The following is a 27,592-nucleotide window of genomic DNA, read 5'->3' as shown; positions in this document are numbered from 1 at the left end:
TTGTATATATAAAGCCATCTATGGTATAAGTGTAAGTACATGTATACACCGATAATAACAGATGCAAGTACAACTTAAGCGTGGTGGACAAAACAGCTACATGTAAGCATGATACATGATTACTTGTTTGCATTACCTTCAAATACTGTTACAACGAATAGCCAAAAAAAAAGTGTATAAGGAGTTAAAATAATGTTATATCGGGTGGGCATAAAAATGAGCCGTACTTTGATGCTGCATTGCTCCATTATCCTTTATCCAAACCCTTTCAAACTTTAGTCATTCAAATGGCATGATTTTGTTAATATAATGACCCATTTTCAAGGTCACAGCTTGTGTAGTGTGTAGAAAGGGTTAAAATGAAAACATAGCCTCAAAAACGCACGTTCTGGTGACCCACATTGCATCACCTTACAGGTGTCAGGAGTAGAGCGTGCGCTGCACCTGTTTGACACGTGTCAGAAAGTGTCATCTGGAAAAATTGTCTGGCTCTAGTGTCAGAGAAACCCTTCTGCTAGATAGGCACAAGTTTTGCTGAATCAAGATGGTTTTTTTGGTCCCATGAACAGAAATCTTAAAAGATGAAATTGAAATGTGGTCTGTATACTTAGGATATAATGGCTTTTGAGGGTTTCGGAGATACTGAGTGTCAAAAGTAAGGTCCATTTTTTATGCCCACTTGATATGTGGCTTACAGTATAAAGTAATATTTTTAAATGTATATCATTAATTGCATTGCAAAATACACTAATTATCTAACTAATAATACATTACAAGTTATACATCTTAAAATTTGAGCAAATTAACCCTATTTAACAATAGCTGGTCATCATATTAAACAAAACTACGCATTGCATAATTTCCCCCTGAGATTAGTTGCAAAACTCAAAATTTCAGAACCGGTAATACGTTTCAAAATATGTCTCAAGCAATTATCTGATATAAAATCCTCACAGAATAATTATTCAGACTAAAGTAAATTATATATATATAGGCAAAATTACAAGTTATACCACAAAATGTCAAGGCTTACATCCATGTATGGGTAAGATCCAGCTGTTCTGTACACAAACTGAAGCAGTGTACAAACTTAAACGACAACACTAGACCAGAAGCCAAATTCCTCAAAGGCATTTTTGACTTCATTTCTGAATTTGAAATGAGATATTAAAACTCATTTTTCGGCTTTAGTAAATAAAATTGTGTTCATCTCATCAATATTATCTTAAGACAAATGTGTCCAAATTTTAACTTCCACTACCAAAAATTAAATTTTGACTTGAGTCAGAAATGCTTCTGTGGAATCGTCACCAAATGTATATGTGCGTCTCAAAAATGTCCCATTTTTGTATTTTCAAGATTTGCATAACCGAGAAATCGCATTTCACGGGAAGAAAAAGTGACAGATTGTGAAAACTGAAAGTGCCATTATGTTACCAAGTTTTACCAATCAGACACAAGTTATTTCTACAACCTGACAATGCGACTGTTTCTGCTGACATCACCCAAATCTTATTTTGCCTTTTAACCATGTGTGTGCGTGAGGTACGAGTGATATGACATCGTGTTTCTGGGTCTCAGGTGCACCTTAGAAACACTGACAGTTTTGAGCAGTTTGTGAATATGATACAATGTACCTGAAAAAACCCAAAAATGTTTACTAAATAAATATAAGCCTTTGTTTCACCCTATATGGACTTGCCATTCAGTGTGCACAATACTGACCAATCACACAGCACAGATATATTTGGCCCTGATTATTCCAAGATGGCTGCCCTGAATAATGCGCATATATATTCCAGGCTGTGGGAAAACAATGCAATTATGCACTGATTTATGGTTCCTTGGACAGAATTTGTAACATGTTTGGGCAAATGAACAGTTCTAAACAGGAGTACACTAAATTTTGATCAAGCAGCTTGAAAGCCTGATGTAAACGTATATGACTTCTGTTGTTGTAAATCACTTGAGATACACAGATACTGTAAACAAGGAACACCATGCCCTTGCAAACTTACTTAAATTCATCCATAATTTATACAACCAATATTTAAGTGTTTTGAGCTTTGTTTCTATCAAAATAAAAGTGAAAAGAGTGTACATCCACCTTGCCTACAAGCATATACCTCAGCTGTACCTCTGATACACCTCAGACATATTTTTTACCTAATATTTACAGGGTACACCTCCACTGAGGTGCTAATTTGCATAATTGGCAGTAACTCAGATACACCTTGAGTACACCTCACACACACCTAAAGTATATTTAAGTTCAGGCATTCTACAGCCCATTGGTACTCCTCAGATGTACCACACGCATGCCTCTAGTGCACCTTTTAAGGATAAGGGAATACAGAAAGTACTGAAATTATGAATTGGGTAATTTACGGCAACTAATATGCACAGAGACTATCAGTGATAGAACATACCCATTGTGTTTTAGATCCACGTTAAACTTCAGGTCCATACCTGCTGTACTTTTTGAGATACCACCACTAACATTTTGTTTAACATTAATTCTCATACACAAGTCAGGAAGTCAGTAATTTACAGTATTTAATATGTACACTGAATCAACGATGGAATATCCCCCTCATGCTATTGTGCTCTACAGGTGTTCAAACCCTGTTCTCAATACCAGCTGTACTTTTTATGATACCTCCTCTAACATTTTGTTTCACATTGCTGTTAGTGGCCGCGCCGGGCCACGATCGCGACGCTCAGGGTATAACATACGAAGGCTAAAAAGTATAGCATGCACAAAATACATATATAAGTGTACATGTATCCTTAAAAATAAAATTCCTTTTTTCTCCCCTTAATTATCTATAAAAATCATCTCATCTTGCAAGAATAAAATATGGATGGTTATGAAAAATGGAGGGATTTTAAAGAAAATAACATGAACAGAAAAATAATAAGAACTTGTAACAGGATCCCAATAAAAGCTTAGGGCTGGTCAACCATATTTTAGTGATGGCCCACCTCTACTTGCATGGGGTCACTCGGACTTTTATCCCATGTTTGGATTTTAATGTTCCTAGAGGCTGTAGCAAAACCTTGTCTTCGTGAGCCTCATCAAAGCCAAACTCAAACCTGTAAACAAAGTGTAAAATATTGGTTTGAATCATTAGTGAGAAAAGATATTGGATATAGTATTTAATGGATAAGCTATAGGTAATAATTCGATATTCAGAGGTCTTTTCCTTTAACAACATTGGTGCAACACCACTACCACATGCACCAATGTGGACACTGTATATGGCTCTATCACAGGTACAGCTTGCAGAAGACATCCATTGCAACCAGTCCCGTCACGTTATACTGACACCAGGATAGCCAGTACCTGTCTTACACTAACACCATGTAATAAAGCATCAAGGGAGATACAGTTGTACCAATGTTTCTTAATTTAAAGTCTTAAACGCGGAGAAAACATAAACATTAAGTTCAGATGGAAGAGTTTGGAATATTAGTCGTGAATATGATCTTCAATATTTTCAATTGATTATTCTTTAAAGAGAAAATGACACGTGAATATATATTTTGTATGGTGGGTATTTGGGACCACCTTTTGGTATATACAGTTGTTGTGTAATAACACTTTAAAATGAGGATGTAACACATGTTTAATAAATATAAGTGCACTACAGTTGGTTTTTTTTCAACCTGAACTTTGATCATATTTATATTCTTAATATATTTATAAAATATGATCATAATTAAGATCAAATGGGGGGCCTCCGTGGCTCAGTCGGTTAGCGCGCTAGAGCAGTGTAATGACCCAGGAGCCTCTCACCAATGCGGTCCCTGTGAGTTCAAGTCCAGCTCATGCTGGCTTCCTCTCCGGCCTTAAGTGGGAAGGTCTGCCAGCAACCTGCGGATGGTCGTGGGTTTCCCCCGGTTTCCACCCACCATAATGCTGGCCGCCGTCGTATAAGTGAAATATTCTTGAGTACGGCGTAAAACACCAATCAAAAAAAAAAAAGATCAAATGCATATGTTTGGACATAAACAACAAATTTACATTCAAATAAATTTATTTGACATGCATCGCATCCTTATTTACAACATTATTATGCAACGACGATAAATCCCAAATACCCACCATACAAAAATATTTTCACATACCATTTTCTCCTGAAAAAAAAAAAAAAAAAAAAAAAAAAAAAAAAAAAAAACAATCACAAAAAAATATTAAAGACCATCATTTTTATGCTTTTTTCCTCCTTTCAGCGTGCATGGACTTGGGGGCAAGAAGGATCTGTTGGTATAAACATTTATGGTACATATTAGGTGTCGAGCAGAATCATGTTTCACATACTTGTCCTTCTGGATCTTTCATCTAACCATGGATTATATTTGTTTGCTTAGCATTCAACAGTGCTTTAAATTCCAATGACATAACAATGGTGCCTTCTTGTAGCAGGCCGGATCTAATGCTGATGCAATAATACATGTAAGTGAGGTCAAGGACGAAGCAGAGAGCCTTACCACTTCACCAAACATGCCAGTACTGTCTTGATTTCATTCAGGGCAAATACTTGTCCGATGCAGTTCCTGCAATGAGTATGAAAATTATTTTTATATACTTACATGCATTTCATGTCCTGATGTTTTCAGTTCACATTTACACAGCACAGCTTTTTGCTTATATGTTAACACAGCACAGCACAGTGGTGATACACATGGTGTCAACAGAGCAGAGTGTTTACATATATGGTGTGAACACAGCAGTGTGGAGATACATGGTGTGAACACAGCAGTGTGGAGATACATGCTGTGAACACTCCACAAGGTGGCCACACATGATATCAACACAGCACACTGTAGAGATACATGGTGTCAGTCAACAAAGCACACTGGGGAGATCAATACAAGAATTCAGAAATTCACGGAATTCAATATGTACACCGAATCAACGATGGAATGTCCGACAACACATCACCCTGTGGAGATACATGGTGTCAACACAGCACAGTGTGGAGATCCATGGTGTCAACACAGCATAGTGTTGAGATACACAGTGTCAGCACAGCATAGTGTGGAGATACACAGTGTCAGCACAGCATAGTGTGGAGATACACGGTGTCGGCACAGCACAGTGTGGAGATACACGGTGTCAGCACAGCATAGAGTGGAGATAAACGGTGTCAGCACAGCATAGTGTGGAGATACATGGTGTTAGCACAACAGTGTGGAGATACATGGTGTCAGCACAGCATAGTGTGGAGATACATGGTGTGAACACAGCATAGTGTAGAGATACACGGTGTCAGCACAACATAGTGTGGAGATACATGGTGTCAGCACAGCATAGTGTGGCGATACACGGTGTGAAGACAGCATAGTGTGGACAAACATTGTGTCAACACAGCACAGTGTGGAGATACATGGTGTCAACACAGAATAGTGTGGATATACATGGAGAACAATACTAAACATTTACCTTGGTCCAGCAGAGAAAGGAATGAAGGAATATGGGTCATGCTTGGCAAAGTTCTCCAGGCTGAACCTTGCAGGTTTGAAGGTCTGAACAATAGAAAAGAAAACACGTGCGAGGTTCACACATCATGTATATAATAAGTTAAAATGACACAATGAGAACTTGAAATAGCTCACTTTTATTGACAAACACTTGGCTAATAAGTCAAGGGTTTTCATTTTGTCATCCCATGTTAAACTAAAATGAAAATGTAGAATGTGACATGAGATCTGCTCTTGAAAGGATCACAGTGGCAATCAACTAGCACACCAACAGCATACCACTAGCCCACTAAATGTACCCCATTAGCTCACCAACAGCACATCACTACCTCACCAACAGCACACCACTCGTCTGCCAAAAGGACACTATTTGCTCGACAACAGCACACCACTAGCTCACCAACAGCACACCCCTGCCTCACAAGCAGCACACCATTAGGACAACTACAGCATACCACTAGTACACCAACAGCATACCACTAACAAACCAACAGCATTCCACTAAAACACCCAGAGCATACCACTAGCACTCCCAGAGCATACCACTAGCACACCAAAAGCATACCACGAGCACACTGACAGCATACTAGCACACCAAAAACATACCAACAACATGCCACTAGCATACCAACAACATGTCACTAACACACCTACAGCATGACACTAGCTCACCAACAACACACCACAAGCTTACCAACAGCACACTAGCAGTTCGCCACTATCACACCTTCAGTTCACCAACACCACCATGCTTGGATACCATTAAGCACACCAACAGCACACCACCAGCACTCTAACAGCATACCACTGGTTCACCAACAGCACACCAACAGCGCACCATTAGCACACCAACACTTCCTCACTATCTGACCACTAGCTCACCAACAGCACACAACTAGCACAGCAACAGCACAAACCTAGCACACTACTGGCCCACCAACAACCCACCAGGAGCACACAACTTGCAAACCAACAGCTCTCCTCTGGCACACTACTAACTCACCAACAGCACACCTCCAGCTCACCACTACCACACCAACAGCTCACCATTAGCACACATCTAGCTCATCACTAGCACACCTACAGGTCACAAGCAGCACACATCTAGATCATTACTAGCACACCAATAGCTCACAAGCACACCAGGGGTCCAGCACCTATCACACTACGCACTAGCCCACAGGCACATCACCACACCTCTACTCACCACTAGGACACCACCGGCTCACAACTAAATTCAAACCTCTACATCAACAAGCCCACTAAAGGCTCACCACTAGTTCACCACTAGCACATCCTCATCTTACCACTAGCAAACCAAGAGCTCATCACTAGGACAATGTTCTATGGTTTTACTTTGATGTTATGTGATGAACCCATAACTGACCAACGAGGGTAAATTCAAAGTCAGTGCTGGCAGGGAACTAAAGACATGACTAAACAAGTAAATAAACAGCATAAGCAAAACAAGAAATCTTCTACCTCTGGGTCTTTCCAGATTAGCGGGTTATGGTGCAACGCATATATGTGGACCTCTATAGTTGAGCCCTCTGGGAGCTCAATCCCGTCAATGGTAACCGGGCGTGTTGTTACCCTAGAAATCTGTGGTGCAGAGGGGTACATCCTCAGCACCTCCTTCAAGAAGAGACTGGTGTACTGAAGCTGTTGTATGTCCTCCCTTAAAATATACATACATAGGAAACTGTATAGAAGTACAAATATCAACAAAGACATGAACAAAGACATCAGCACTCATTCAAAATATACCTATACATACGCACCTCTATTTAAGATCTGAGAATTACATCTCCAGAACAACTCATACCCTCTTGGCTACACTATAATTGTGCTATGAATGTCTCATGAAGAAGTGTTAAGTATTTATTTTTCATATAAACAATGGTGGCATTGTTACTGGTGGAGGAACTGAAATATCCGCTGTATTAAAACCACTGACCTTTATTAAGTTACCGGCCATACTGATGGAAGGCCAGAAAACAATACATTCCTGCTATTGTATTACCAATGACTCGTCACCATAACAAATCCCTGTTACACAGTTACCATTCACTCACCATCCTAACACATCCTTGTTACCCTGTATTACCACTGACTCACCATCCTAATACATCCCTGTAACTGTATAACCATTCGCTCACCATACTAACACATCCAAATTTCAATATTACCATTCAGTCATCATTGTAACACACGGCTGTTACACACCATTACCACACACTCACCACCCTAATGCCACATTGACTCACCATCCTAACATCTCTGTTACACTGTCCAAATTTCAATATTACCATTCAGTCATCATCACAAAACACCTCTTTTACACAGTATTACCATGCACTCACTACTCTAACACATCCCTGTATTACCACTGACTCACCATCCTAACATCTGTTACACTGTACTACCACTGACTCACCATCCCAACACATCCCTGTTACACTGTATTACCATACACTCACCATCCCAGCACATCCCCGCATTACCATGGCCTCACTATCCTAACATCTCTGTTACATCCTTACACATTCCTGCTACATTACCACTGACTCACCATCCTAACACATCTCAGTTACACTGTACTACCACTGACTCACCATCCTAACACATCCCTGTTACACTGTATTACCATACACTCACCATCCCAGCACATCCCCGCATTACCATGGCCTCGCCATCCTAACATCTCTGTTACATCCTTACACATTCCTGCTACATTACCACTGACTCACCATCCTAACACATCCCTGTTACACTGTGTTACCACTGACTCACCATCCTAACACATCCCTGTTATACTGTATTACCACTGACTCACCATTCTTACACATTTCTGATACACTGTATTAGCATACACTCACCATCCTAGCACATCCCGGCATTACAAATGACTCACCATCCTAACATTTTTGTTACAATGTATTACCACTAACTCACCAACCTAACACATCTCTGTTACACTTTGTTACCATATACTCACCACTCTAACTCCTGTTTGTCAGCAAACACCCGGATGACTTCCTCCCTGACTTTGCGCTGTTCCTCCGGGTATTTGCCCAGGCAGTACAGGCACCAGCTGAGAGCTGCCTTAGTTGTATCATGACCTAAAATATGAGCTCTACAATAGTTTCAGTTCGTCTCTTTATTTCATCCTTGTCATCTGACCACAGATACAACATACCAAGCAGTCCTCACTACCTACTGGCTTCTGCCAACCCTTATTTGGCCTTTCACCAATGAGGACTAGGACTTAGTGAAGCAACAGTTCGGGCACTGAAGGAGGCTACTCAATCTCTCTCAGGTTTATCGGCAGGAGTCAAAGGTTTTAAAGCAACCTGGCAAACTATTGTGGTTTCCTGCATCCAAGAGACTGGCTCAGTGCTGTCATAAAGTGCATGCAAATACAGACAGATGATCATGACACTGAGTGATCCTCAAAGTTTTATCAACATCGATTGTCTGTGGTCGGGCAGACGTCTCAACCGAGCCCAAATACTGATACGGATGCAACAGTTCGATCTCAGATGAGATTTTAAAATATTAAATTACGCAACGGAAAGTGAAACCAGATATTAAAACTGATTGAAATTTATTTGAAAATAATCCTAAATGTTCAACTCAATGATGCCTTACGAACAACCCACAGTTTTAAACGATGTCACCATATTTTCATTCAGTATCACTATATCACAGGATTCCAGTGCTGATGTCACTGAGTGCACAATAGTTAGAGCCACCTGATCTATCTCATCTGTAATATCATTACTGACAAGTGCTTCTTGCCACCCTATTTCACAAGAATGTATGCATGCATGCTTGGGATTTAACATCATACTGAACAACTTCTCAGTCATATGATGACGACGAGGAGTTATTAGTGTGTACACATATCGTGTCTTCTTTTGGCAGGGCGAGTCCATGCCGCCAAAGTGCTGCCATCACTGAAGTACCATGCCGAAGACACCAGACATGACACCCCACCCAGTCACATTATACTGACACTGAGCCAACCAGTCATGTTTCCTTGCTCTAACCTCTCAGTGCTGAGCGCCAAGCAAGGCAGCAGGAAGTACCAGTTTTTAAAAGGCCTCTGATATAAGCCAATCCATGTTTGATCCCCGGGTCTCCCGACTCTAAATATTACGCCACCAATCCAAGTTCTATATCATACAAATAATTTTATAACATGTGACAATGGTACATGTGTCAGACAAAGAGGCATTTACACAAACCCAATAAACTCTCTGACATAAACAACATATTAAATGGTCAAGGTGTGTTGTTATGGCAAGCCAAACAGACAGGCCCCGAGGTAACAAAGCGATCTCCACTTACGTCAACATTGCAATCATTAAACTTGGCATGTTCCTTTCCATTATTTTAGCTGAAATTTGTTTCACACTAACTTAGCCACAATTTACGTTGTAATGCAATATTTCGACCTTGTTACATAAGAATTTAAAAGAGATTTGAAATTTGGACTTAAGTCTATTAAAGATCGCTCTGTGACCTCCGTGTCAGAGGTACACTTGTATGTGAACAAGTACGTCATTTTTAAAGTCTTTTTTTTTATGTTTTTAACGTCAACATCCCTTCACTCTGGATGTGGCAGCCAGCATTACGGTGGGGGGAAACCGGTTGGAGCCTGGGCAAACCCACAATCATCCCAGGGTGCCGAAGACCTCCCACTTGTATGGCCGGGAAGAAAGCCAGAATGAGCTGAACTTGAACTCACAGCCACTGCATTGGCGAGAGGATTCTGGGGCATTTTGCCGCACTGGCATGTTAACCCCCTCAGCCACAGAGGCCCCTCCAACACGTATTATAAGTTCTCACAGTTCACTTTAATTCTATTAAAAATGCATATATGTTTATTCACTGCAGCCAAACCTTCAAACAGAAACGTGTCAACTTCATCACGGATTTCTTTAAAAGTCAAACCAGTGCCATTTTCATCTCTAGCAGTCAAAAGAATGTCTAGGAAATCCAGGTGACGACTCTTCTTTGCGTCTTCAGGCAAGTCTTTCTGCGCAACAAATATCAAAATGTAACAAAATTTTGGTTTGAGAAAGCAAGATGTTCATGAATTTAAATGAGCTTTGTCAATGATTCGGTTATTCATATAACATAACAGTTAAAAGATTTCACTCAAATTCTGTTGGCCACGAAAGAAAACTATAGGTAGAACTTTGTTGAGGAGAGGCAATGGAGGACTTCCGTGGCTTAGGGAGGTAGCGCACCTTATGGAACAATGACCAGGAGCCTCCCACCAAAGTGGTCACTGTGAGTTCAAGTCCAGCTCATGCTGGCTTCCTCTCTGGCCGTATGTGGGAAGGTTTACAGCAACCTGCGGATGGTTCTGCCTGGTTTCATCCCACTATAATGCTGGCTGCCACCATATAAGAGAGATACTTTTGAGTACAGCGAAAAACACCAGTCAAACAAATAAATATACAAAGATACTGACAACTGATACAATCTTGTTCTCGTTCTTGAAGATTTCAAATTAACACTACAGACATGTTCTTACACATAGGCTTACAGATTTCCACTGGATGCCTGTCACAGCTGAGGAGCCCATCTATTCTGGCACGGTGACCCTGGACTATATGTACAGTGTCATTGGTAGCTAGCACTAACTCAGTCACACCTGAGAAGCCTGTCTATTCTGATATGGTGACCCCGGACTATATGTACAGTGTCACTGGTAGCTAGCACTAACTCATTCACACCTGAGGAGCCCATCTATTCTGGTACGGTGACCTGGACTATATGTACAGTGTCACTGGTAGCTAGCACTAACTCAGTCACACCTAAGGAGCCTGTCTATTCTGATATGGTGACCCTGGACTATATGTACAGTGTCACTGGTAGCTAGTACTAACTCAGTCACACCTGAGGAGCCTGTTTATTCTGGTACGGTGACCCTGGACTATATGTACAGTGTCACTGGCAGCTAGCACTAACTCAGTCACACCTAAGGAGCCTGTCTATTCTGATATGGTGACCCTGGACTATATGTACAGTGTCACTGGTAGCTAGTACTAACTCAGTCACACCTGAGGAGCCTGTCTATTCTGGTACAGTGACCCTGGACTATATGTACAGTGTCACTGGTAGCTAGTACTAACTCAGTCACACCTGAGGAGCCTGTCTATTCTGGTACGGTGACCCTGGACTATATGTACAGTGTCACTGGTAGCTGGCACTAACTCAGTCACACCTGAGGAGCCTGTCTATTCTGATATGGTGACCCCGGACTATATGTACAGTGTCACTGGTAGCTAGTACTAACTCAGTCACACCTGAGGAGCCCATCTATTCTGGTACGGTGACCCTGGACTATATGTACAGTGTCACTGGTAGCTAGCACTAACTCAGTCACACCTAAGGAGCCTGTCTATTCTGATATGGTGACCCCGGACTATATGTACAGTGTCACTGGTAGCTAGTACTAACTCAGTCACACCTGAGGAGCCTGTCTATTCTGATATGGTGACCCCGGACTATATGTACAGTGTCACTGGTAGCTAGTACTAACTCAGTCACACCTAAGGAGCCTGTCTATTCTGATATGGTGACCCCGGACTATATCTACAGTGTCACTGGTAGCTAGTACTAACTCAGTCTCACCTGAGGAGCCTGTCTATTCTGATATGGTGACCCCGGACTATATGTACAGTGTCACTGGTAGCTAGCACTAACTCAGTCACACCTGAGGAGCCTGTCTATTCTGGTACGGTGACCCTGGACTATATGTACAGTGTCACTGGTAGCTAGCACTAACTCAGTCACACCTGAGGAGCCCATCTATTCTGGTATGGTGACCCTGGACTATATGTACAGTGTCACTGGTAGCTAGTACTAACTCAGTCACACCTGATGAGCCTGTCTATTCGGATATGGTGACCCTGGACTATATGTACAGTGTCACTGGTAGCTAGTACTAACTCAGTCACACCTGATGAGCCTGTCTATTCTGATATGGTGACCCTGGACTATATGTACAGTGTCACTGGTAGCTAGTACTAACTCAGTCACACCTGATGAGCCCATCTATTCTGATATGGTGACCCTGGACTATATGTACAGTGTCACTGGTAGCTAGTACTAACTCAGTCACACCTGAGGAGCCTGTCTATTCTGATATGGTGACCCTGGACTATATGTACAGTGTCACTGGTAGCTAGTACTAACTCATTCACACCTGATGAGCCTGTCTATTCTGATATGGTGACCCTGGACTATATGTACAGTGTCACTGGTAGCTAGTACTAACTCAGTCACACCTGATGAGCCCATCTATTCTGATATGGTGACCCTGGACTATATGTACAGTGTCACTGGTAGCTAGTACTAACTCAGTCACACCTGAGGAGCCTGTCTATTCTGATATGGTGACCCTGGACTATATGTACAGTGTCACTGGTAGCTAGCACTAACTCAGTCACACCTGAGGAGCCTGTCTATTCTGGTACGGTGACCTGGACTATATGTACAGTGTCACTGGTAGCTAGTACTAACTCAGTCACACCTGAGGAGCCTGTCTATTCTGGTATGGTGACCCTGGACAATATGTACAGTGTCATTGGTAGCTAGTACTAACTCAGTCACACCTGAGGAGCCCATCTATTCTGGTACGGTGACCCTGGACTATATGTACAGTGTCACTGGTAGCTAGCACTAACTCAGTCACACCTGAGGAGCCTGTCTATTCTGGTACGGTGACCTGGACTATATGTACAGTGTCACTGGTAGCTAGTACTAACTCAGTCACACCTGAGGAGCCTGTCTATTCTGGTACGGTGACCTGGACTATATGTACAGTGTCACTGGTAGCTAGTACTAACTCAGTCACACCTGAGGAGCCTGTCTATTCTGGTATGGTGACCCTGGACTATATGTACAGTGTCATTGGTAGCTAGTACTAACTCAGTCACACCTGAGGAGCCTGTCTATTCTGATATGGTGACCCTGGACTATATGTACAGTGTCACTGGTAGCTAGCACTAACTCAGTCACACCTGAGGAGCCTGTCTATTCTGGTACGGTGACCTGGACTATATGTACAGTGTCACTGGTAGCTATTACTAACTCAGTCACACCTGAGGAGCCTGTCTATTCTGGTATGGTGACCCTGGACTATATGTACAGTGTCACTGGTAGCTAGCACTAACTCAGTCACACCTGAGGAGCCTGTCTATTCTGGTACGGTGACCTGGACTATATGTACAGTGTCACTGGTAGCTAGTACTAACTCAGTCACACCTGAGGAGCCCATCTATTCTGGTACGGTGACCCTGGACTATATGTACAGTGTCACTGGTAGCTAGCACTAACTCAGTCACACCTGAGGAGCCTGTCTATTCTGGTACGGTGACCTGGACTATATGTACAGTGTCACTGGTAGCTAGTACTAACTCAGTCACACCTGATGAGCCTGTCTATTCTGATATGGTGACCCTGGACTATATGTACAGTGTCATTGGTAGCTAGTACTAACTCAGTCACACCTGAGGAGCCTGTCTATTCTGATATGGTGACCCCGGACTATATGTACAGTGTCACTGGTAGCTAGCACTAACTCATTCACACCTGAGGAGCCCATCTATTCTGGTACGGTGACCCTGGACTATATGTACAGTGTCACTGGTAGCTAGCACTAACTCAGTCACACCTGAGGAGCCCATCTATTCTGGTATGGTGACCCTGGACTATATGTACAGTGTCACTGGTAGCTAGTACTAACTCAGTCACACCTGAGGAGCCTGTCTATTCTGATATGGTGACCCTGGACTATATGTACAGTGTCATTGGTAGCTAGTACTAACTCAGTCACACCTGAGGAGCCCATCTATTCTGGTATGGTGACCCTGGACTATATGTACAGTGTCATTGGTAGCTAGTACTAACTCAGTCACACCTGAGGAGCCTGTCTATTCTGATATGGTGACCCTGGACTATATGTACAGTGTCACTGGTAGCTAGCACTAACTCAGTCACACCTGATGAGCCCATCTATTCTGATATGGTGACCCTGGACTATATGTACAGTGTCACTGGTAGCTAGTACTAACTCAGTCACACCTGAGGAGCCTGTCTATTCTGATATGGTGACCCTGGACTATATGTACAGTGTCACTGGTAGCTAGCACTAACTCAGTCACACCTGAGGAGCCTGTCTATTCTGGTACGGTGACCCTGGACTATATGTACAGTGTCACTCGTAACTAGTACTAACTCAGTCAAACCTGAGGAGCCTGTCTATTCTGATATGGTGACCCTGGACTATATGTACAGTGTCATTGGTAGCTAGTACTAACTCAGTCACACCTGAGGAGCCCATCTATTCTGGTACGGTGACCCTGGACTATATGTACAGTGTCACTGGCAGCTAGCACTAACTCAGTCACACCTGAGGAGCCCATCTATTCTGGTACGGTGACCCTGGACTATATGTACAGTGTCACTGGCAGCTAGTACTAACTCAGTCACACCTGAGGAGCCCATCTATTCTGGTACGGTGACCCTGGACTATATGTACAGTGTCACTGGCAGCTAGCACTAACTCAGTCACACCTGAGGAGCCTGTCTATTCTGGTACGGTGACCCTGGACTATATGTACAGTGTCACTGGTAGCTAGCACTCACTCACTTCACTGACTCCTCACTCAAGGTCAAATATATACTCACCACTGTCTTGTCTGTACAGTCATATTTACTCACCAGACTGACATCTCAGCCACAGTCAAATATATATTCACCAATGTCTTGTCTGTACATCACAGTCATATTTACTCACCAGACTGATCTCTCACTCAGAGTCAAATGTATACTTACCATTGACTTGTCAGTCACAGTCATATTAACTCTCCAGACTGACTTCTCACTCACAGTCAAATATATACACATAGGCTACTCACCACTGTCTTGTCTGTGCGTCACAGTCATATTTACTCACCAGACTGATCTCTTACTCAGAATCAAATGTATGCTCACCATTGTCCTGTCTGTCAGTCACATTAACTCTCCTCTACGTGGGAAGATCTGCCAGAAACCTCTGAATGGTCGTGGGTTTCTCCCGGGTTCTGTCCAGTTTCCTCCCACCATAATGCTGGCTGCCGTCGTATAAGTGAAATATTTTTGAGAACGGCGTAAAACACCAATCAAATACATACATAAATATTAACTCTCCAGACTGACTTCTCACTCACAGTAAAATACATCACATAGGCTACTCACCATTGTCTTGTCCATCACAGTCATATTCACTCACCAGACTATCTTGTCAATCACCAGATTTATGTGTCACTCAGTCATACAGACCTTCTTGTCAACCTTGGTCATCTCTACTCACCAGAAACTCACATACAGTTTATTTGCTCGTCAGTCACTCTCATATTTACTCAGAGTAGACTCCCTGGTCAGTCACGGTCGTGAGAACTCAAAAGACTCTCTTGTAAATCTTAGTCATCTCTACCCACCAGAATCTAGTCAACCACATATTAACTTACCAGACTCTCTTGCCTGGCCTTGATGACGTTGCCTGAGATTTGGTGAGTGTAATCACACAAGTCTTGAAACTCTTTTCCAAGTTTAGATCGCCACCAGATAAAGTTCACAAGGTACAAAGGGTGCCTGTATAGAGGCAGCACAATTAAATTATGCTTCACAATATATCCCGAGGCTGGCAAAATAAATGCCGAAATATTAACATATATTGCAGACAGATGGGGTTAATTCTCACTGATGTTTTAGGTTAACAGAACTGATGTACTATATGAAATTTGAAATAACAGGTTCGTGAAACACTTTCAACATTTTTTTTTCTTATCTAAACAAAATGCTGTGACTATAAGACAAGTTTTTATAGAAACTGATATTGATTGGATCAAATTAAAACAAAAATCCTTCCCATCGAAGTTCCCATAAATGAAATTTCTGTTTGAATTATGCCATGTAGTTTTGGAGATACTGTGTTGACAAGAGCTTTGTCATGACTATAAATAAATAATGGTATTTTATCTTGCCTTTTTTCCTAGAATGGCTTGTTAGGATTGCTTGTTGTGTTAATGATGTTAATGGGGTTCACTTTGAGATATGAACAGGCAACAAATGGCTGAGTATCTACTTTGGCACAAATATGCTGGCATGTATACTTTACACAGAGCGTACACAAAGACACTGGTATGTGTACTTTACACTGAGCGTGCACAGATACGCTGGTATATGTACTTTACACTGAGCGTACACAAGTACGCTGGTATGTGTATTTTACACTGAGCCTACACAAATACGCTGGTATGTATACTTTACACTGAGCACACACAAATATGCTGGTATGTGTACTTTACACTGAGCGTACACAAATATGCTGGTATGTGTGCTTTACACTTAGCATACACAAATACCCTGATATGTGTACTTTACACTGAGCGTACACAAGTACGCTGGTATGTGTACTTTACACTGAGCGTACACAAATACGCTGGTATGTGTACTTTACATTGAGCGTACACAAACACGCTGGTATGTGTACTTTACACTGAGCGTACACAAATACGCTGGTATGTGTACTTACACTGAACGTTCTCTGACAAGTTCCATCAGTCGTCCAACAGCCTTTTCATAAGGATGCCTGAAAACAGTAAGCACTATTAATAACTGATTTTCAAAACATGTGTCATTCATGTGTCAGTCTGGTGAGTTAATATGTGAGAGTCTACTAGAGATGACTATGATTGACAAGAGCGTCTGGTGAGTTAATATATCACTGACTAGTTAGTAGAGACGACTAAGATTAACAAGAGAGTGTGGTGAGTTAATAAATAACTGAATAGTAGAGACAACTAAGACTGACAAGAGAATCTGGTGAGTTAATGTGTGACTGACTAGCAGAGATGACTTCATTTTCATGTATCTCATCTACATGACATACACGTTTTTTGGTGTGTAAAATTAATATCTGTAATAGAAAATAAACAAAAACTTTGCAGGTGTATGCTTTTTTTTGATTAATATACCATTCATAGAGTATCAGTGTGCCCCGGCCCTCTAAAAAGGAAAATGACTGAGCACAGTATATTCACATATACATGTATCTGTGTAGCTCATAGAGGATAGTGCACAGTGAAGGTTGAATACCATAAATATTGTTTGAGTGAGAGGTGGAAGTAATGACCCAGGAGCCGCGAAGCGTCGAGTGGTTATCATTTCTACCTTTCATGAGAACAATATTTATGGTATTCAACCTTCACAGTACAATACTGTATTTATTATTTATATCCTGACCTTTTCTCTACATGTATATAAATGCCTATCCGTTTATCTGTTGCATCCGTGAAAGAAATAAACAATGTGCCATCTTCTTTGTATTTCTGATTCTATTCATACGCGCTGCAATTTTGTTCATGTCCGTGCTCACAAAAACTTTTTACAGTTTTAAATGCTGTCTTTAAGTAATTATACATTCTACAAAGGTGCTTAATGCTAATGCAATGTAGGTATTTGTGTAAATTAAGCACATGAACAGAAGTGCACAGCCTTGTGATGCGGTCCACGAAGGTTCAAGGTCTCCAGCAGTGTAATAGCAAAATGTAATAACAAAAGTGATATCTAAATAGTGAAGATATCATTTTTATCAGTGAAGGAAATATTGGGATTTCACTGATGTTTAAATAATAAATACATTTTGCTATTTCCATGGTTATTGTGAGTTAAGGTCAAGTGTGACCTTGATTGGTTTACCAGCTGGGTATTTGAGCCAGTCATCTGTGGGTTTTGAGCGCACACTTAACACCCTCTTCACACAGCTTCAGTGCATTTCCATTAACCACAGTAAGGTGACGTCACGTTTACTCTAGCTCTCTGAAGTTATTGTCCGTGTTATATTCAAAGCAGTGACCTATGGCAGTTAAAAGTTGTGGACTTAGATGATGAAGGTACAAGTGATAAATAGCTTTCTATGAAATTGGACATACTGGAAGGATAATTCTTCCACTGTTTGAACTGTTGATATAGTAAGGCTGCATTTACAGTTTAGGTAGCCTAAACATGCATGGCTGGGGTATTCCTGCTTCAGGTCCGAGTGAGTGAGTGTCAATTTTTCAGTCATATGATGACGAAGGAATCCTTAGAGTGCATGTAATGTTTCTCCTTGTTGCAGTATGAATTTCCACCGCTCTTTTATCTAGTGCTGCTTCATTGAGACGCCTTACCGAAGGCATGTCTGAGCCATTATACTGATACGGGTCAACCAGTCGTTGCAATATCCCTTCATGCTAAACACCAAGTGAGCAAGCTGAAACTTCCTCTTTTAAAGTCTTAGGTGTGACTCGACCCAGGATTGACCCTGGATCTACCGCTTCCGAACCAGATGCTCTACCAACTGTGTTATCGGAGCCGGTCAGGTCAAAGCGTACGGAGGGGATGTGCTGGTGATTTTGACCCTTATTAATATTTATGAAATTACAATAGAACTGTTGTACAACTAGATATGCAGAGTTCCAAAAGAAATGGAAATAAATGTAAGCACCACTGAGGTTGATCTAGGCATTTCACTATCGCTGAATTTGATGCTTCAGTTTAGAGAGCAGTGCTGACAAAGTTATCACAGATGTCAGAAGCCCCGTGGCTTGAATACAACGTTTCAATAATTTTACTGTATTTTATAAAAGAAAACAGAAAAATCATCCCTTCTATCCAAGAAAGATAAAGGAGCAAAAGTTAAATATTTCAATTCTTGTAAATTTAGAGAAAAAAAATTATTTCATAAGATTTAATCAATTTCAAGCATTGTCTGGAGAGATGCTGTCTTCTCATTCCCATCAACCTTGTGCATCTCTAACGAATTTTTCACTGACTCTAATATTTGTTATTTAGAAACTGCTGACTAAATGATAAAATGAATGACAAAACTGTATTTGTATAATTTGCACAGCATATCTGAGTAGGCCTAGGTCTACCTGGGGAGATGAATGTGGTTTGGGCCAAAATGGTATGCTATTGACTGACATAATTTGTGATAACGTTATTCAATATTACACGATTTGTAAATCAACTAATTTTATGTCTGTGGTGGCCCGTAAATGATACAAACCTGTCCCACTACACTGTGTGAAGTAGCCCCTTGGCTATACGTAACTAAATTGTTTTACACGATCTCAAAATGATGTCTTCTGCAGTAGTTCTGTGTTATCATATGTCACTTCATGGAGTGAGCAGGTAAAGGCTACGATACTGCTCAGGCTGCATAATCTGATAGCAACATGTTTGATTGGATAAAATTCTCCAGATGCCTGCCTCGATTCACACAAGAAAACTGTGCAGTATTGACATTTTGTTCTACATGTTATTCGGTGAAATGTCATTAAAATAATAAAGCTTTCGCCTTAGCCAGGTATTGTCTTGTGCTTTAAAGAAACTACAACTGTATAAATTTGAGCAAACTGCAACTAAAATTTTTTATTTATCGGACTTGTGCTTTATACAGTACTCAAGAATATTTCACTTATATGACGGCGGCCAGAATTAAGGTTGGCAGAAAGCGGGCAGAGCTCTCTGTCAGTCAGATGGTTGATCATCTGTAACATGGAGTGACTGGTCAAATTTGTGCTCATCATTAGCCCCAATCAATACACGTCCGCCAAGCTGACAATCACACCTAATATACCTATGAACCTTTTGTGTGGTGTTGCAGTTATTGCGAATTCGCCCTTATCACTAAATATACCTCAGTATGTATAAATCTTATTATTCTTACATCCTAACAGACCTGTCTGAAGCTTTTAGTACCCACCCATTTTCCTGCAGGTCTGTTTGGAATGACAGAGCACACGTCAGCATGATGTCCAGAGTACATAAACCAAGAGGTTCTGAAACTTCCACACTGTCACTGTCTGATTTTGCGATCAGCTTTTTAAAATTATTCTGAAAAGAAATTTTTTATTTATTTATTTTGCTGGAGATTAAAGGACAATACATATTGATCTTTATGATTTGATCTGATTGTAGTTTAATACCATATTGAAGAATTTTCCACTTACACGAAAGCAGTTAGTTTTATGGATGTATTGATGGAGGAAACCAGAGTGCCCAGGCTAAACGATGCAACCACTTCACTGTATCTTACTGTATTTATTTATTTATTTATTTGATTGGTGTTTTATGCTGTACTCAAGAATATTTCCCTTATATGGCGGCAGCCAGCATTATGGTGAGTGGAAACTGGGCAGAGCCCAAGGAAAAAACAATGACCATTCGCAGGTTGCTGGCAGACCTTCCCACATATGGCCGGAGAGGAAGCCAGTGTGAGCTGGACTTGAACTCACAGTGACCACATTGGTGAGATACTCTTGGATCATTACGCTGCGCTAGCACGCTAACCAACTGAGCAACGGAGGCCCCTGGCATCTTTCCCACTTCTGACATATCAGATTGGTGTAAGACACATGATGTTTACTGTTACATGAAATTTTGATGCTTATTGTCACCATGACCTCACAAATAGTGAGAAAAGGAATCAGCAAATTCCGAGTTCAATGCTGGGTTTGATCCCCCACCTTGTGTGTTCTAGGGATTCAAAGGCAAGACACCTTTTTACTGATTTCTAATGGTGGTTGGATTTACAGTGGGTTCATTGGTTACATACTGAGCACTTTTCCGCTGCTTCCTGATAAACTTTGATGTAGGGACGGAGAATATCAAAATGAAAAGCTGGAGTCAACAACTTTCGGTTTCGTTCCCACTTCTCTCCCGAGGCTAACAGAAGGCCTTCACCTATGAAATAATTCAAAATTATTTCAATGAACACATATTTTATTTCAGTATTCTTTCTCCAGAAGGTTATTTTTCTAAGATGAGATAACCAATTTATTAGACACATTTATAAATCTTACTAAACAGACCCACTCTAAATGTCATTTTAACACGTGACTTATTTTTTACCCTTTCAAATTAACTAGCTAACCAAACTCATCCACTCATCAACTCCTCAAATTCCTAGACTATCCTTTGACTAACTGACCAACTGACTAGAAATGACAAAAACTCAAAAACTTTCAACCCTCATATTCGTAAAACTTGCCAAGTTACGATAAACCACAGCACCACATATTGCCCATCCATCTGTTCACCTAATCCTACTGACTAACCTATCCAGGGTTCCACCATGGCGTAGCCTTTGAGCAGGCCAGATCTGGGTTTGGCCTCGGTGTTCTTGATTCCCTCTCTGATTGTGTCAGGGTGACAGAGGTACAGGAGAGGGGTAGTACTGAACCACATGGAGAAGGCACGGCCATGTTCTAACATCATCTCGGTGCAGAACTTCAGGTAGCCTTCGGCAGACCGTGCCTAGGGGATATATTTATTTATCTGTTTGATATTTGATTTGCTGTACTCAAGAATATTTCATGGAAATACATGTAGTCCATGGGAAACTCATGACTAACTGCAGGTTGCTTACAGACACTCCCACTAACAGACCAAGTGGAAGTGACCACATTGGTGAGAGGCTCCCAGGTCATTGTGCCAAGCTGACAAGCTAACCACCTCAGCTATGGAGGTTCGCTCAGCGATATAGATAGAGACATTCTTCAGTACAGCATTCATATACCGGTACCTGATTACTCCTCTGACTGCTGTTCAATGCCATACTAAAGTACATTTGAAATAAATGTCGTGTAATGCATGTACCTGAGGAATGTACATGTTCACAAATCTACTGTATTTACATATGTTGGCCCTATATGAAATAGATATACACCAAACTGTGATACACTGTATAGGTATCTTTACAATTAAACCCACCTTTGGTACATATTACCAACCTGTGGCACATATTACCAACTATTGCCATATATGAAATAGATATACACCTAACTGTGGTACACTGTATAGGTATCTTTACAATTAAACCCACCTTTGGTACATATTACCAACCTGTGGCACATATTACCAACTTGTGGCACATAGTGCAAGCCTGTGGCACATGAGTCTTCAATTTACCTGTGGTACACATATGCTTACCCTAGTTTTGGTACACACTGACCACCTGTGGCACGTGTCTTTAATCTTCCTGTGGTACACATATACTTACGTTAGCTTTAGTATACAATTACCTTCTGTAACGCGTGTCTTTATTCTACCTGTGGTACACATAAGCTTACCGTAACTTTGGTACACATTTACCACCCGTGGCACATCTCTAACCTACCTGTGGTACACATGATTACGCTAGCTACAGTACACATTTACCACCTGTGGCATGTGTCTTTAATCTACCTGTGGTACACATAAGCAGATCCTAACTTTGGTACACATTTACCACCTGTGGCACACGTACATGTATATCGTAGTACTAGGTTATTCATCTCTGTCTTTAACCTGTGGTACACTAATTATTTTTTACTGTGCCGTGCCGTGGTACACATACCTTTAAAATACCTGTGGCACATCTTTTACCTACCTGTGGTATATTTCCCATCAACCAGTGAACTGGACTTCTGAATGGGAATTTGGCCATAGCCTTGTTCCTGGCTTTTAGAGATAACAATGCTGGCAATAGCTTGAAGAGTGCCCATGCCAAAAATCCAGTCACCGCAACAACCAGAATACTATAGCCAACAGACATCTTGCGACCTACATGTAGCTCAAGCCTGAATAATGAAACCAAAAAAAAAAAAAAACACTTCACCCGCCTGTGGCAGAGCATAGCATGACTGCAGAGGACGAGATGACAGATAACATGGAAAGACACACCATAAGAAGAATGGAAAATATTCTGAGGAATAACATGAAATTACAGTATGCTAGACAACAGAACAATCTGCACAGCAGACATAAATTGTGAATGTGAAACGAAGCACGGTTTTGACCTTTTATCTTTCATGTCTTGGAGTTTTTGTGTTAGGTTGTAAGATGTTGATAACAAAATATTCTCGCTGCCAGAAGGCATTTAGATTCTAGTGATATGGCAAATGCGTGAATGTCTGCAGTCTCAAATACATTCAGGCATCCTATATATTCAGGCATCCTATATATTCAGGCATCACATATTTTTATGTGTGAAATAAACTGGAGAGAACCGAAGTGAACCGTGTATATGTGTTTGACAAGTGTATATTTGATAATGTTAAACAGGTGATTTTTCTACTTGTCATGCTTGTGATATAGGCCTACGGATGTCACAGCCTTATGTCATAAAGCCTATTTATTTATTTATTTGATTGGTGTATTACGCTGTACTCAAGAATATTTCACTTATACGACAGTGGCCAGCATAGTGGTGGGAGGAAACCGGGTAGAGCCTGAGGGAAACCTACAACCCTTTGCAGGTTGTTGCATATAGCCTAAATGAGAGTTTGGTGGTGAGCTGTAGTAAATATTCAAAGCTTATTACTTGTGGCACTTGTGATGATTTACAGATTTTATTGTTAGCATAATTAGTATGAGCCCACTGTATGACAGATCGAGTTATGAAAATACAGAAATACAAATTAAAGATGCCCATCTTATTGCATCTTTTGCAATGTGAAAAGTTGTATTTAAACATCATCTTCTCCGCATTTGATTATAAGTATATTTTTATTTAATATTTGATTGGTGTTTTACTCCGTACTACAGAACATATTTCACTTATATCACGGCGGCCAGCATTATGGTGGGCGGAAACTCGGCACAGCTTGAGGGAAAGCGACAACTCTTTACAGGCTGTTGACAGATCATCCCATGTAGGCTACAGCCGAAGAGAAACCCAGAATGAGCTTGATTTGAACTCACAGCGACTGCATTGGTGAGAGGCTCCTGGGTCATTGCACCGCTCTGATCGGTTCTGCATTCACTGTCATCTAAAATTTGAACCGTGAAAAATCACAATCAAAAGTGTAGGCCTATGGGGGTCTCGATCAGTGGCTGAGTGGTTAGCGTACCAAGGACTCATGAGCCTCTCACCATGCAATCATGTCAGCGCTACCGCTGTGAGTTCAAGTCAAGCTAATGCTGGCCTCCCCTCTGGTCGCACATGGGAACCTGAGGTAACATGAAGATGTTCATGGGTTTCTACCTGACTCTCCTTCCAAGTGCGTTGTTGCGTGCAAAGTTTCATTGGGTCTATCCGAATTCTGAACTTAAACGTAAATCCGAACAGTTATAAGCATATAAATCACCTTCAAGTGTCATCCTGATAATTAATGGGAAAAAAATTCGTCGTTTTCATATCAACAGACAAAATTAACACTTCAAGTCTCAATAGGTTATTACTGAAGACGTAAATATCGTTAAATTTACAATGTTTACGTTTTCATTTGTAGCCAGGGGACAGTACTCTGTGTACACTACTCTTATGTGTTTAAAGACGGGAAAAGGCTTGGATACAAATGCGGAAAGAAACAAACGAACGCAGGGATCAGTGAAGAATCGGTTTGATTTCAGGGCCATCTGCAGACATTTCTAACTTTCTAATTTTGTAAGTTGAAGGTAAAATGACTAAAGCAAACCAAAATGTAGCTAATACGAGCCATCGTGTGCCGTTACTAAACGAAAAGTACAATCGATTTACAACCAGAACGGTATCTGGGCACCCAATAAGTTATCAATGATTTCTCTTTAAACCTTGCAGGTGCTACCTGGCAGATTTCTAGTTGAACGCTCTGGGACCATTCTAACACATCATACTAGTAAATTTTAGGATAAATGCACTGGATTTCTGATTTCCATGCTAGTTTACTAAAGAAGAAAATAAACAAAGAATGAGGTAGGACACAAAAGGGTGTGAAAATGTAATTAGACCTAAAACTGGAGCTGTCTTTGATCAGATTTTTGGTATTCATGACATTGAACTGAAAATAGCCTGTTTCACTGACGTGAACACTACAGAAAACATGGCGTTTCACACAGCAGTTCCAAATTTGCTATACATGCTGGCTTATATTATTATCTGGATAAAGTTCTTCTGATTTGAGCTGGGACTGTATCTATCAGATTTCAGGAAACAGAACTGTTAAAATCTGCCAGCATGATTCACTTTGTGCTCTATGTTTTGTAGATAGGACAGTGTCACATCAGACCAGCATCATGTTTCACGCTTCAGGAGAGATGCTGACACAGTCCAGTGGTCAGGAACCATCGATGTATCTAGAACGTCCGTCCTCGGCCAGGTCACAAGACATCCGTCACATCCTCACCAAAACATTTCGCGAGCTGTTCACGCGTGATGTGGTCGATCCTGAGAAAATCCAAAGTCTCACAGTGTCAAAGGACAATGACGATGCGTATCACAAGCATTATGTCAATGCATTACAGCAGGTTTGTTACACATGGTTGCCTATCTTTTTATGGCTGTTTCATAGTTTATATTGCATGTCACTATCAGCAACGTTCATGTGGTGTGTATATAGCAGTGCAGTGGCAACCAGACATTAATATAACAACATTCAGTGCCCTGCACCTTTTTTCTCTGAACATTCCATTATGCCATTCATAAATATTTACTACTAGGGTTAATATCTAAAATGGTATCAAATTTTTATTTTTGGTGACTATATTATGTTGTAAGTTCCATAAAGGTCAGAAAATTCTTTGATTTATATTACAGAATGTTAATGAGTGAATATCGGCTGATGCTGACTCCCAAATTAACTCGTTACACTTCCATGCCACTTATTTAGAACTATTCCACATCAGCAGGTACTCATTCATTAACCTATAAATATGGCATCTTATGATTTGGTCTGTTTACTCCCATATTAAGTTTTGCTTTGCTGACTCCGTTCATCCAGGTACTTGTACAAGCAATTTTTTTGGCTGCTAATGTGAAATATTCTTGCTGCAAAATTTAAAAAAACTGATTTTTTTTGTTGATATCTTATATCTTTAATTTTTCTCTTTTGTTACATGATGTATGTACTGTATGATAGCCATTTACATGTGCATGTATATGTCCTGTGCCATGTATGTGATTTCTGGTTTGGGTAATTTCCATGTACATTTAATATACCTTTTTTTTAAACAACAAATTTGTAGCAAGTGTAAATCTTAAACCTTTTGAACCTCTAAAAGACAAATTCCAGTGTAATTTATTTATTCAATTGTTATGGAAATGACACCATAAATGATTTTTTGAAGATACAAGCTTTATAAAACTGTGCTAAATATTTCTCCACACCCTACAGCTCTCTCAGGATGATTCCAACTATTGGTTGCAGAGGTGGTTGAAAAGATTGAAGAGTTTGGGTATTTGACAGGTTTTTTGACCCTGAACACCCTTGACTGATTCAGTTTGTAACTGTTTGTATTGTCAGATTTACCAGGAGAGAGAGCGTCGCATGGCAGAGTGTGCCATGCTTGAGCGTCACATCATGCAGGCCCAGGCCAGAGCCATGTCTACAGACGAGAGGGAACTAAACAAAACTGCAGCCAGCTGTGATAACTACTTTGATCTTGGTTTGCCAACAGGTGGGCTGAATGACTAAAAATATTAAGAATAAGAAAAAAGATGTGGATTCCTTATTATTTGTTTTTTTTGTTTGTTTGAAGATAGGTGTAAAAATCTGACATATTTATTTAGTTGGTTGGTGTTTGATGATGTACTCAAGAATATTTCACTTATACGATGGCAGCCAGCATTGTGGTGGGAGGAAACCAGGCAGCATGAGCTGGACATGAACTCACTGCAGCCACATTGGTGAGAGGTTTGTGAGTCATTGCGCCTTGCTGACATGCTAACCTCTCTATGGTGCTATTGCTTCTGTTTGTTTTTGTTGAGATAATGGTAATATACTACTCTCAAGTTCAGATTTTTCATGTTCTCATATTTAGATTCTGATCTCGCTGCCTTTACAGTATTTGTCATGCCTGTCCAGCAAGAGAGTAGCAATATTTGTGTATTTGTTTGTTTGAATTGTGTTAGTTAATGGAGAAAACCAGAGTGCCTCTGTGATTTAGCTGACAAAACCTCTGGCTTTGAGTGACATTTGCAGAATTTGGTATTATTATTAAGATATCATGCAAAGTGTGAGAAGGAATGTCATCATATAAACATCATTCATAAATGCGAATGTCTTTTGAGCTGCTTATGTAATACATGTGTGAT

General features: G+C 40.7%; 2 protein-coding genes across 2 annotated transcripts in view; one reads left to right on the top strand and one right to left on the bottom strand.

Annotated features, from left to right (window-relative positions):
* Positions 1–24,361, bottom strand: LOC135478212 (cytochrome P450 4F12-like). The gene is made up of 14 exons (XM_064758483.1): positions 24,122–24,361; positions 22,970–23,159; positions 21,657–21,855; positions 21,155–21,282; positions 20,303–20,433; positions 17,087–17,143; positions 16,020–16,143; positions 10,396–10,531; positions 8,486–8,609; positions 6,970–7,165; positions 5,450–5,532; positions 4,495–4,560; positions 2,986–3,096; positions 1–1,637 (listed from the first exon to the last, which is right to left on the bottom strand). Exons 2-13 carry the CDS (start codon positions 23,132–23,134, stop codon positions 2,988–2,990), a joined length of 1,518 nt encoding a protein of 505 aa, XP_064614553.1. The 5' UTR covers positions 23,135–23,159; positions 24,122–24,361; the 3' UTR covers positions 1–1,637; positions 2,986–2,987.
* Positions 24,362–24,864: 503 nt separating this feature from the next.
* The window catches only part of LOC135478211 (deleted in lung and esophageal cancer protein 1-like), a 46,319-nt gene continuing 43,591 nt past the window's right edge, over positions 24,865–27,592 (top strand). The window contains 3 exon segments of the mRNA XM_064758482.1: positions 24,865–24,967; positions 25,547–25,806; positions 26,802–26,955. Of these exon segments, the coding sequence (XP_064614552.1) occupies positions 25,576–25,806; positions 26,802–26,955 (385 nt within the window). The 5' untranslated portion in view covers positions 24,865–24,967; positions 25,547–25,575.

The sequence above is a fragment of the Liolophura sinensis genome, chromosome 11, assembly GCF_032854445.1.
Source record: "Liolophura sinensis isolate JHLJ2023 chromosome 11, CUHK_Ljap_v2, whole genome shotgun sequence".
In the NCBI taxonomy this organism is placed as follows: Eukaryota; Metazoa; Mollusca; class Polyplacophora; order Chitonida; family Chitonidae; genus Liolophura; species Liolophura sinensis.
Note: the sequence above shows the minus strand (reverse complement) of the source record. Positions and strands in the feature narration are given on the sequence as shown.

What these genes read in the sequence shown, in the direction of transcription:
- LOC135478212 (XM_064758483.1), bottom strand. Translation starts at nt 23,134, where the DNA reads ATGTCTGTTGGCTATAGTATTCTGGTTGTTGCGGTGACTGGATTTTTG. An exon ending in AGGCCAGGCAAGAGAGTCTG is followed by an intron (nt 10,532 to 16,019) that starts GTAAGTTAATAT and finishes TTTGTTGCGCAG; the next exon opens with AAAGACTTGCCTGAAGACGC. An exon ending in GACAAACAGGAGTTAGAGTG is followed by an intron (nt 7,166 to 8,485) that starts GTGAGTATATGG and finishes GTATATTTTAAG; the next exon opens with GGAGGACATACAACAGCTTC.